The 13,406-nt window shown below is 39.4% G+C and overlaps 1 protein-coding gene across 1 annotated transcript in view; it reads right to left on the reverse strand.

Annotated features, from left to right (window-relative positions):
- The window catches only part of LOC139741444 (6-phosphogluconate dehydrogenase, decarboxylating-like), a 29,414-nt gene that overhangs the window by 5,885 nt on the left and 10,123 nt on the right, over positions 1–13,406 (reverse strand). Inside the window, exons 2-8 of the mRNA XM_071652025.1 lie at positions 7,533–7,566; positions 7,032–7,073; positions 6,458–6,637; positions 3,500–3,565; positions 2,344–2,529; positions 1,001–1,135; positions 180–305 (exon numbers count right to left, since the gene is read on the reverse strand). Coding sequence (XP_071508126.1) covers positions 180–305; positions 1,001–1,135; positions 2,344–2,529; positions 3,500–3,565; positions 6,458–6,637; positions 7,032–7,073; positions 7,533–7,566 — 769 coding nt within the window. The remainder of the gene's footprint in view (positions 1–179; positions 306–1,000; positions 1,136–2,343; positions 2,530–3,499; positions 3,566–6,457; positions 6,638–7,031; positions 7,074–7,532; positions 7,567–13,406) is intronic.

Here is a 13,406-nt window from a genome sequence, read left to right on the forward strand (position 1 = left end):
CCTGCCAATTTTGTCCAGATTTAATGAATTTGCCTGGTTTCATCAAATCTCTCTTTAGTTATAAGAAAATGAAGTGAAATTCAGAAGTGAACATTTAATGATACGAAGTTAATTTCTATTTCTTTTTTTAAATTGCGAAAGAACTCAAAGGGTCAGAAGAGGGTGGTCAAGGAGCTCACCTGGCCAGCAGCATCCCTGATCTTCTCCACCAGTGGGCTGCCGTCGGTATCCTTGAAGGCCAAGATATCCTTGGTTATCTCGATCAAGAAGGAGTCCAGCTCACCTTTGTTCCAGTCAACAAACACCTGCACAGGTCACAGGTCATAGGTCATGACACACGCATTCAAAACAACACCATGAATGTATTTGTTGTCTTTTGTTAATAGTCAAAGAATACCTACATGATGTAACACATTATTTTAAATCAACAATTCACATGCACTTTTTCTTGTTGTCCGAGTTCTCTCATTGTTTGTTTGTGGTTTGTCTTTTTTCTTTATCTGCACATCCAACAATATCATAGGTTCCAACTAACTTTACGGTGTATGTACGGTATACAAAAATTCCACAGAAAATGCCCCAAGTGATCCCAATCTTATCAACCAAATTAAATCTTTACTCACAGGTTTGAATCACACAAGGGTCTTTCATATTTATATATAAATCAAACAGATAAAAGTAATTTCAAATTTGCTATTCACTTCTAAAAATCTCATATCCACAACTAAGGAAATTTACAAATGATTTTAACTATCACCAAAGTGTAAAAGGCATAAAAAAGCCCCTGAGTACAAATCATGTCAGAGAGCATGCAAATATATGTATGTGAAAAACTAAATGCATTTCACTGAGATGCTCAGACAATTTCGAAGACATTGCAATACGATTCAAATGACACCAAATGCTTTTATACAATCATAAAATTTCTCTCAGACATGGAACTGAGTCGCTAAACGACAAATAATTCTGACTCCTTTGCTTCCTCCCCTACCCTCCTTACCTGACTCATCTCATCGGGGGACATCTTCAGAATGTCTTTCATCAGGTGATAAGCCTCACAGATCAGCTGCATGTCACCGTACTCGATGCCGTTGTGCACCATCTTCACGTAGTGGCCGGCTCCATCTTCTCCGACCTGTCCGTAAAGCAGAGAATCGCTGAAATCTCCATGGCAATGCCCACTTATAATATACGGCAATATATTCCCAACTCAGTACAGCAGAACGACTTGCTCAGACTTCGTACCAAGAATCTTGTGAAGCGAGAAGAGTACTGTACAACATGATATATTCGCCGCACGAAATTTTCACGAATTGGAGCCGACGGCCTTTTTCGTGACATGAAATTTTCGCGAATTGCCACTGGCGTTCAATGCATCTAGTGCAGACAAAAAATTTTGCGTGCATTTTAATTTCGCCAATCTTGGCGCTCGCGAAATTCGCGAAATTCAAATGCACGCGAACATTCGTTTTACAGTAATCAACACTACGCACAAATAACAGTGAATTCTTTGAGTATTAAGGTTCCTCTGCTTTTGATTAGCCAATCGTTTGAGAGTATCTAGCTACGTGGAGAGCTACATACAATCTTCTTAGATGACAGAACCCAACTTTTGTTAGGATTTTGTTTTTTGCTGCGAGTGGTTGATTGCATGTTTGTCACTCATTTCAGATTTCATTTTGTGGATTTTGTGATTTGAGTGAAAAAGTGAGCATATCAGGGAAAAGGAATTGTATCAAGAAACAGTTCAGCATGACCTGCAGAGGTGAGCCAAGAAGAAAAGTTACATCAATATCATCCCTACTGAAGAACTAGTCCTGAGTGTGCTTGGACAGGTGTCTATAGGAAAGACATGTTACAGCAAAATCAACTTGTCCTAAATGGGTTAAGACAGCCTCCTAAATATCATCATAATGAGCAGAGTTTAGCATTTTGCTGGGGTGACACGACATTTGCTCCCGCCACATTGCTCCTGTGTTATTTTCTCCAAGGACTTCAATAGGTTTAGGGTCAGGGTTGTGATAGGGTTTTAGGATTAGTTTGATGTGATGATTAGGATCAGGGTTAGGGTTATGTTTGTGGGTAGTTTTATATTTGGCTTAGCATGAAGATATTTGTCTGGAGCAATTACACGCACGTACTTCAAAATATGATATATTTGCGACATGAAATTCTTTGCAAATTGGAGCCCACGGCCTTTTTTGCAGCATATAATTGGCTCTCATGAAATTCGCAAAATTGAAATGCAAGCGAACATTCCTTGGTTTACAGTATCGCAGGAGCAAACGTCATGGAACGTCTGCAGGAGACGTCCCGGAGACAGCTACTGCCCCGCCCACTCACCCAATCACAGCAGGGCTCCGACCCCGCCTTGGCCGAGATGCCCTGGAAGATGTCCTTGATGTGGGGCCACGCCTTGGGTGAGCCGCCGGGCATCAGGGAGGGGCCATAGCGGGCACCATCCTCACCCCCACTGACTCCACTGCCAATGAAGAGCAGACCCTTCTCTTCCAGGCTCTTCATCCGCCTCTGTTAGTTGATGCGATAAAATGATGGGGAATTAGGCGAGTCTCTATTAAAGAGCATGTGCAACAAAAGGTCATCGGGGGCCTGTTTCATAAAACTTGTCATCAGTGACAAGTTGTCATAGATGTGACAAGCTACCGAAATTCTTGTATCTGATTGGCTGAGAGCAAATTTGTCATAGAAATGTGGCAGTTGTCACTGATAACGAGTTTTATGAAATGGGCCCCAGAACCAACAGCTTACTGGCATCTCTTGAGTCATATCAATTTGATACAAGTATTTCTTAAACCACTTGATTTGATTATTACTCCTGCACATTGTAAGGGTATATCAAAATATAAGGTAATATACTAGCATTATTTCAAAGTACCTGGAAAACTTATCCTCGGAATATAACTGCCTGAAAATAGAAATTTAAAAAAAAAATCTTCAGTATACGTAGCTCATCACAGAATGATCAGTCTCACCCGTAAATATGGCACTTCTGACTCATTCGGAATGGGTATCAAATTTTGCCATACAGCTTGGTGGGAGGGGGGGGGAATGAATAACTCATGCATGTCTGCATCACATCAATTGACATACACTGTATTTTGGTACTGTGACAGGTGTACAAAAGAAAGTCAACACATCATTCAAGTATTCATCACAATGCTTGAACTTCTTGTTCATTGCAACCTGCAACTTCCATTCAAACCACCAAGACTAGGTGATCAGTGACTGATACCGAGTGACAACGCATTCATGTTGAACCAGCATTACTCAAAATCTTTCAACAGTTCCAAGAATGTGTTACCCTTATCTCATTTTTTGGTACACAGGCAGACCATATTCACAGGCATAGCGTTATTTAAATACAACAAGACAAGCACAGTCACCCCATGACGTGCCCTATTCATCACCATATAAAGTTTCAATATCAAAAGGTATGAATCTGAAGAAGACATTCTGCCGTACTGGAGTGGGTTCGTACCTGGCTGTCGGTGTACTCTGAGTTGCCACCATCAATGATGATATCACCCTTCTCCAGGAGAGGAACCTGCAGGAGAAAAGAAACAACGACAACATAAAGTGTGTGATGTCATATATCATGAGAGGTAAAAGTGACTCAGGTCATGTGATGGTTGATGCCAAGTCATATGACCAACTCCACGTTCTCCCACTATACCTAGATGTTTCACTGTATTTCCACAATATGAAAAGAGTTTTGCCTCAGTGGGCATTAAGTTGAGAGTGAAGACAGATGAGTAGAATGTGAATAAAAGCCTCCCTTGTTGATTTTCTTCCAACTGAAGCATATGACTTGCTGCATAACATAAAGATAACTTGAAATTAACAGCTATTCAGTGCCTAGTATGTAGTTTATCTTTAACATTGGAAACATTTCCCTATGCCATTTCCACCATGCTCCCCCCCCCCCCACCCTCTTCAATCTTTGGCTCTGTTGAGCTAAAAATTAAATAAACATTTCCATGCCTTTTATACTACAGTGAACTCCTGTTATAATGAAGTCCTCAGGACCGGCAGCTTTCTTTCGCTGCATCAAAATTTTTAGTGGAAAAGTGAGCAAAGAAAATGGGATTCCATCGGGATTCGAACCCGAGACCTCCGGATTGCTAGACCGGTGCTCTACCGACTGAGCTATAGAAAGCCCTAGTACAGTGTTCGTCCCAGAAACCCTTAATTCTCAATGCTCGGGTGGTCAGAAGCTATAGCAGTGTGTATGTGTGTGACACACACGCACACACTTGAACCTGGCATAAACCCGAAGGATAATTCAACTTGGGGATAAATGCGAGGGATCACCGAAGTGATGCAGCTTTTTGAGTTTGTAACAAATAAAGACAGAATAAACTGACCAGAAAGAATATAAATTATTAGTGGAAAAGTGAGCAAAGAAAATGGGATTCCATCGGGATTCGAACTTTGTTACAACTGACATATAAATAATAGAAACATAGAGCGGATATGTTGTGGCCTGAATTTTTACTTCATTGTGTCTGGAATTTTGTCATAACTATGGCTGTTATTGAGGGAGTGGACTGTATTCATGATAGACAGATTCAATTCCATGTAAATACCATGTGCACTTTATATTCAGCATTACGCATTTGATTTAGGATGAGTCTTTGTATATCAAGCAATTCATTCCTTTCTTTTGCTTCCAGAAATTTTACGTAAAGCAGCAATGACAAACCTTCATACTACAGCGTATGTTTTGCTACCTGAAATGCCTTCATGAATATCTATCCATAATTGAATGACAGACATTATGCTAGCTATGTATTTCACCAGTAAATTCCTTCCTAACAACAGATTCCAGAATAAATGGTACTATATCATTGTCAACTGATTCAACAAGATCTACAAGTACAATGTACTTGTTTCACACTGCAGAGTAGCAGACACATGTCATACAAAATCCCCCTCCCCCTTTCTTTGCAGGTACAAGATTAGTTCTCACCACCAGTATCATTTTTATATATTTGTAGCGGTCCGAAACTTAAACTTCCGACACTGAATTTACCTGCAGTAGTTGCTGGTACAAGCATTTCTGCCAGCCATGCTTTTCCATTCTTGCTTGTAATAGCATTTGCAGCACTGGCACCTTTCCCTTAATCCCCTTTCCTTATGTTTTTCTTCTTTTCTGCATCCATAATGTTTTCCACTATGACCAAACTCATCCAACTTAAAGGGACTGTACAGTACTGGTTGAGGTGGGGATTCATGTTTTGAACATTCCTAAGTGAAATAATGAGAAACCTCTTATGAAATATGAAAGAGCATGTAATTTTAAGAAGGTTTCAGCGTTTATTTGATGAAAATTGGTTTTCAAATGGCTGAGATATCCAAAAAAGTGATAATAATAAAAGGCGACTGGCCATGCCTTTTATTAGGATCTCTTTGTTTCACCTTGTTTTGGGATATCTAAGCCATTTCAAAACCGATTTTCATCAAATAAACTTTTGATACCCTTTAGAATTGTATGCTCTTTGACATCTCATAGAGTGGTTTCTGAATATCTCGCAAAACGTTAAAAGCTAAATCCTCACCTCAACCAGAACTGTATACACCCTTTAATATTGAATTTCTCATGTAGTCTCCCCTCAAGGCAAGGTGGCTTCAATATTTGAGAAGTGCTATTGTGAGTTTCTGGCAAGCTGAATTTAGCAGGAAATGGACCGGGCAGTAACAAAAAGATCAGGATCACCATAAAGGCAGAAATGCCCAGTACAATGGTTCATCATAATCTAACAATGAGGGGAGTACTGCATGGAAGTGTTACTCAATAGTTAAAAATGAGTGAGTGTGCTTCCTTGAACTAATGGGGCTTGGTTCTCCCCAAAGGACTGGCAGTGTGTTTTCATCCACCTTGTTATAGTTGGCTTTGATTAACAGAGTAAAGTCAGATGAACAAAATGATTAGAGTTTTTATTGCAACCAGACCAAAGGTAAGATAGACCTCACAAATTGACCTGTACACAAATCTGAACTAGATTTTCTTTTCTCTTTCCTTTTTACACATGAACTCCCACTACAAGTTGTATACTTCACGACAAACCATGGCTGTCTTGTAATAACCTTGCAAAGTTGACTTCTAAAGAGGAAATGATACTGTAAAAGTGGATATGATTCGCGCAACTAATTTTTCGTGCTTGGCCGGGTAAGATGAGTTTTGCGTGTTTTTAATTCTGCGAAATCAAGACATCAACTAATGGAACACACAGCAAGCAAAAATATTAATGTGCTTTTATTTTCGCGCTAGTTTCTGTTTGCGTGAAATGCGTGAAAATTTCCACTTTTTTATCACAATTACCTGATGAGGTAAAGTGTTAAGTATTTATGAAACTACACCAAGGCAGCAGTGAAGGCTGTACTGCCCTTGGCAGCATTTTATAAAACAAAACCAACTATGGAGGAAGAGACGTACCAGTTTATCAATGAAGGCATCCACCGCGGCACCTGCCTTGACCAGCATCATGACCCGGCGCGGCTTCTTCAGCTTACTGACCATCTCCACCAGCGAATGCGCCCCAACGACCTTTGTCCCCTTGGCCTCATTGGCAAGGAAACGGTCGACCTTCTCCGTGGTGCGGTTGAATGCGCAGACCTGCAATGTGTTATCATTGAAAGAGGAACACAAGCTGAGGTTACAGTGACTGAACCCTTACCACTTCATTAGTTAAAAAAGGAGGAAAATATAACATTGTATGACTACATTCACACAATTGTCTTTTTTTTTTCACTGTAATGTTACAAACTGTTGTAGTCCTCTAATCTGGGGATGGCAGCATCGAATCTTTAAAAACTTTTGAACTGATTGTTTGCTTTTCTGCAAACTTTGCTGATATATTCTACTGCTGTAACATTGCTGCCATTCACTAAATCCACATAATTTTCATATAAACTGTATTTGGGTATCATTCCCCTTTATTTAATGTTAGTGACTGCATACTGCATGGTTTACAAGCTAGTAACTCATTCGAGGTGTGATTCCTACTCACCACAAAGCCATGGTCATTCATATTGAGGATCAGATTCTGGCCCTGCAAGAAGGGGAAGAAAAAAAAAACATTTAAAAAATCAGAGAACAGAAGACTAGACATGCATACCACAACAACAAATACTACATTAAAGATGTCAAAAGAAAATCTGATAGATCATAAAAATGTGCAATGCATTTTCTGATATGATATCATGTATATTTTCCTGATTATCCTACAATGGGTCAACAGGTCAAGAAAATGCAATCACTGACAAAAACAACTCCACAGTACAAGCATACTACTCATACTTTAGGGTGTGATTTTTCTTCAATGAGTTTTCGTCATTCTTTAGTTGACAAATGTAAGATCCACAGGTTTTATTTTTTTTAATCTTCTGCAATAGGTAAGAACAGAATTTTAACTTTTTCTTTGGGCAACTGAAAAGAAATAGGCATGAAATTAGCTCATCTTTCTTCAAATATTTCAAATTTTCTGAAGTGTAATTGGGAATGCACTCACCATAACGGCCAATCCAATCAAGGCAATATCAGCACTAAAATGAAAACAGACATGAAAAATATTCCATTTCATTATGATGAAATATAACTATTCTGCAGATCTTCACTACAAACGGTACACACATATGATTTTACTCTCATCTCCACTGAATTAGGCAATGCTGTATCCAGTGTGATTTCTTTCACTGCCACTCAAAGCCATTAATCATAGCCAAACACCCTCCACCTCCACCTGCGTACCTGTCCATAACACATACATTGTACACATGGTACATCTGTGCACATTCATATGCACACATTCACTATCTAGGTATCTATAGGCACCTACCCCTTTCACGCTGTGCATGATTACAGCTTGCTTCTGAAGCAAGATAACTTTTGTGGCTCCCACTTCAGAAGTCATTTTATACTGCCATTCTTGACCACTCGAGTTGTAAGCGAGACAAGAGTATTTATGGTAACCTAACTGCCTCCTTCACATCAGCCTCTGTGCTCCCCACAAGCATGAAAATTCAGGGGCTGTATACATGCTTTACTTCCAACTACACTGTACAAATTCAGTTCGCTTCAGGTCAGACCTGAAGCGAGCTATATAAACTCCAAGTATAAAAGGGGTATCATACTTATAGGCCCCTGTGTGAAAGCAATACATACAAATCATCACAATGCAAAGCCTATAATGAACATGTCTAACACTGTATGTAATTGATTCAACTCGTTGCCAAAGGCAATCTAGTCAGCCCTGCATCAAATTCTATGGGGTCTCCAGAAACACAATCTCCGATATCTCCAGTTGAAAATTCTTTACTGAATCAAGAATGGCATCTTCAAAGAGGAATAGAACAACATGATCTTGACAAACGATTTTGAATTAATATCAAATATGTGCATATCAGTGAAGAGAGGTATGTTTACATTTGGGATAGATGTCCTGACATGATGTATGATAGTTTAGACTGTGATATAGGAAAAGGTATCCACTGTCTCTTTAGCAGTGCCAGTTTTTCAAAATGCATTCTCATTTTTTCTGATAACTGCAATAAGGCCAAAAAAAAAAAAAATTGTTGTATTGGTGTAACCCGCCCGACCCTAAAAAAAAAACCTGACCCTGAACTTTTCAACAAAAAAAAAAAAGGAAATACATCGTTTTTACCGAGAGAGGGCGCGATACGGGTTTGCGAATTATCAAAAACAACAACAACAACAACAGCTGGTGTCGGAAAATGGCCGCGCAGTACAGCGTGTCGGCGACCGGCAAGTCCCGATCAAAGATTTTATTCAATATCATTCAGAGAATCGATTTGTCCGTGGCGCTGGGTGATTTAGCCCAGGAATTTGTTCGTTCATATTCTGACCGGTATGTCGTGACGGCTTCTAAACCGGTGATATAACAAACTTTGGATGCAACAGACCCTCTCTTTCGAATGGGGTTTTGTTAAATATGAGTTTTACACGTAAAATACAGGTAGCCAAAAAAAAAAAAAAAAAAAAAAAAAAAATCACCGACCATATTTGAAAATCTCATGTTACGCCAATACAACATTTTTTTTTTTTTGGGGGGGGGGGGCCTAAGGTGTCTGATATTGAATGGTCTGCATTTGATATACAAACTGTAGCATAGCAAATTTCATCTTCATAGAGAACCTGAAAAAACTGTCCTTAGCATGTTGTGTCTAAGGGCAATATTGGCCAGATTGGGTATCCTGCAAGTGATGAACCGTGATAAAAATTGACCTTTGATTTGTACACACACACACACATACACACACACACACACAGGCACACACACATGCACACTCATACTAATATTTGTCTTCTGTCTGTCTTCCATTAAATTCAACAAAATATTTGCAGCATCATTGTGATCCCACCACTGAAAAATTCTGAGGTTCACCGAAGCGCTCGGTTGGTCGAGAGTCAAACTCCCATACCAAATATTCCACACGTCACTGATTTTCTGTATCAGTGTTCACGTTGTAGCATCAAGTAGAGTTTTAGATCACACCACTCCCCCATTTCACACACAAATGTCAGTCTTGTTTCCTGACTTTATTCAGGCTCATCCAGGCATTGCTGGACTGTGGTCCTCATCATACCCATGTATTTCCTTCATGGGCATAACGGCCCATTAACGATCGCCCCGACACTGTACAGGCATGCTAACCTGGAAACATTGAACTGCACATTACTTGAATATGAGACCATTCTGGAGCAAATAATTTTCACACAACAATAGATATATAAATCAATGTACTCTTTCAAAATAATGAATCCCACAACGATTGCAACAATCATCCCCCAGCATTCCCACTGATTCCCACTGATCAGTTACTATTCAATAGCCATCCCCTAAAGGTAAATGCTATGTCACAAATATGTGATCTACTGCTTCTGTACATGCATGTTTTGTGCACAAAAGATTGCCTTAACAACCACAACGCTTGCTGGAGGTGTGCCCTACCTAACAACAACTGATGAATGCTCAGTAAAATCCTACCTAGGAAACTGTTGATATCGGAGAGAGCAGGTGAATAAGAGGGTTCATTACTACAATATAGGAACAAAAAAAAAAAAAACACCATTCATTTTGAATACATGATGGAAATGCTCTTTTCAAGCCTACTGCCTGAGATACTTCACAGAATCACACACAAGGCTTTTGACCCCTCAGATTGGTTTTTCACACAGTGGTTGAGACCATGAGTACCAGAGTAGGCGCAAGTGCGTACTAACACACTTTCATGTACAGAATATTTTCCCCGTACAAAGTGTCCGGCAGCATGCAGCGATAGATGTGAATTTATGAGTGGTATTAGGAGCGTGGAGGGCACATAATCCTTATTCTTCACCCCTTCCACACCTACAACCCACCCCCCCCCCCCTCTAATCTTTGCACAAGCTATGCATGGAGACGTGTACACATAATTGCTCCACGGTGGTGTACATTGCAGCGCAATTTCTCCCTAGATGAATTGGCCGGCGAGTCGCCCAGGGAGGCAAGTGAAAAGGACGTGTAGCAGATTTCAATCTGCAATTTCTCCTGTCCCTTTTTTCACTGTTTCACTGCAGATCTCCGCGCACATTTCGTGTGAGCCCTCAGGCAGACAACGCAGAATGAAATATCACCGAAGAAATGCCTCCACACACTTCATGCCAGATTTCAAGCCATACATTTCACCAAATTCATGAATTTTTTAAGGGACTAACAATGACAGATTTCCAAGGGTACTAGCAATCAGCAATGACTGCCAGGTGTGTTGTGGGCTTGATGGTTGGAGAAAAAAAGGATGAATTTATCAAATTGTGTATTGAACATCCATTCTTCACAAAAGGGTTCTTATCAAACGTAATACCATAAACCTTTTACCCAACACTATTCCCCAGGTTGTCTGTTTTGACGATGTAAAATAAAGTCAATTTTAACCAGGATGGTCCACTATTAAAAGAGATCCTTGGTATGACACAGCAACATACTAAAATTTCTGAATTCCTCTTTTAATAGAATGATATAGGCCTACTCTTTCATATTTCATAAGAGGTTTCTCATTATCTCAAGAAATCATCATCAAAAAACACTGAAAACCTGAAGCTCCATCTCAATGGAATCTGTACCATCCCTTTAAGGCCAGCTCCTACTGACTACACAATTACAGGAATGTAGGCTGATAATATGATTAGCTTTTTTTATCGAGGTCCGGTGAGTGCGAACATTTGGCTGTTCGCAATCAAATCAGTGCTTGGTGGCACTAAAGATAGCCTTCGAAATATCCACACACAGTTGCTTTCCTACTCCAATATATGTGCAAGATTGACTTTCCCTATTGGACACAGTATACAACATATAGTGACATATCTCTTCCAGGGGCTCTTTCTCGAGATCTATTGGCTGTACAATGTAATGTCTTCTTTGATTGAAATGACACATAAATCAGGTATCAGTCAATCAGAATTGAGTATTCAGTGACTTTAATATTTTGGATTTTCTGACATTTAAGTTCAATCTCAACTTTTATGTAATAGGGCCCAGGACACATTATCAAGATCAATAAGCACTAAATACTGTAGCTGTATCTACAGGAAATTTTCATTTTTACCACTAAAGTTCATTTCCTTTTTTTCTATATTTCAGGTGAATGCAAGAGCAGTTCCAATGATGGGAACATTAAAGGGACTGTACAGTAATGGTCGAGGGGAGGATTCAGGTTTATATTAAAGATTCCTAGTGAGATAATGAGAAACCTGGAGGACTATGAAATATGAAAGAGTATATAATTTTAAGAAGGATTCAACGTTTATTTGATGAAAATTGGTTTTCAAATGGCCGAGATATATAAAAAAAAGCGATAATAATAAAAGGCAACAAGCCACGCCTTTTATTAGGATCTCTTTGTTTCACCTTGTTTTTGGATTTATATCTCGATCAGTCATTACAAAACCGATTTTCATCAAAGAAACTTTTGATTCCCCTTAGAATTGTACGCTCTTTGACATATCATAGAGTGGTTTCTGAATATCTCGCAAAACATTAAAAGCTAAATCCTCACCTCAACCAGAACTCTACAGTCCCTTTAAAACATCAGTCCTTTCATGTAAAGTCCACCACAGCCTAGGGCTGAGAAAACAGTGTATGATCACATACCATGTACCCAGAAGGAAGTTGAACATTGTTGTGGTTGAAAAAAACATTATGTACAAAACAAAGAGCTAGATTCAGCTGCAAGCGTAGCACTTTAAATCTCTGAACCGTGCATGCCTAAATATTGACCAGCGTGTATCTTTCCCGTACACTCGCCCTGACCTACAGTGCAAACGTGTAGTGTGGCGAGTTGCACCATGGAGTTAAAAATGTTTCGGTGGTTGTATTTTTTTTTTTTATGCTGTTTACACACACTGTGCAAGGCAAACTATCATAAGGGTTAAAAAAATATCAAGATGACCTCATTTTTGCATTCTGATGAATATCGCAGTAGTATGTGATTTTCATGTGTCTCTGCACAATATGAATGATTGGTTTTCACCCTGCTTTGCAAAAATGTATTTCTTAAAACAGTTGATTTTGGGTGTGTGTTAACATAACTTGAGAAAAATTCTCATTTCCTTGACACCAAAAAAAAAAAAAAAAAAAAAAAATTGACAGAGCTCCAAAAAATGGAAAGCTGCTATGCAAACAACATTTTTTTTTATTTTTATGCATACAAAGCAGGGCTGCACACTGGCGCCGGACCGACGGTCAAAGACCGGTAAAAGTCACTGTCGGACCGGTAACTTTTCAGGAAATCCACAAGTTACCGGTCTGACATGACCGGTAAAAAAAAAAAGCATTGGTGGGGTCAGTAGAAAGAAAAAGAGCAGCCCCGATCAGGGAGAAACAGAATGCAAGATATCGCACTGTTCAACAAGTTTTACGCAAGTTTTCTTTTATGTCTACCGGTGCAATTTGTACAGTAAACATATACATGTGCAGTTTTGAGCAGTAGCAGTCGACCAGTTATTCGCGCTCGCTTGCGCATTTGGTGCTGCTCACGCACTGCCATGCAATGCAATACATGCAAAGCATGTACAGTGTACAGTGTAACTGCGTTTCGTTTGCTTGCGATCGGCGGTCATGCCAGACAAGAAACATTGATAGAAGCGCACGCATTTCTGGGTCATTTTACTCATGATTTTTTAACGCAAGATCGATCCAATCCCGGCTTCGCATCAGCGTGGCAGTTATGTTATAACTAATTTACTTGTGTCGATTTTTAGAAAAAGTAAAAAGACATTCGATATTCAGCGATACAGTAAATGGATCTGATTGCGTTTATTTTAATTTTACACAGTCATTTCACAAATGAATATTTTCATTCGTTCAGAATGGTCTCATAATGAAGAT

This window comes from Diadema antillarum, unplaced genomic scaffold (genome assembly GCF_040938485.1).
Source record: "Diadema antillarum isolate AM-2024a unplaced genomic scaffold, OU_Dant_1.0 seq00000931_RagTag, whole genome shotgun sequence".
NCBI lineage: Eukaryota > Metazoa > Echinodermata > Echinoidea > Diadematoida > Diadematidae > Diadema > Diadema antillarum.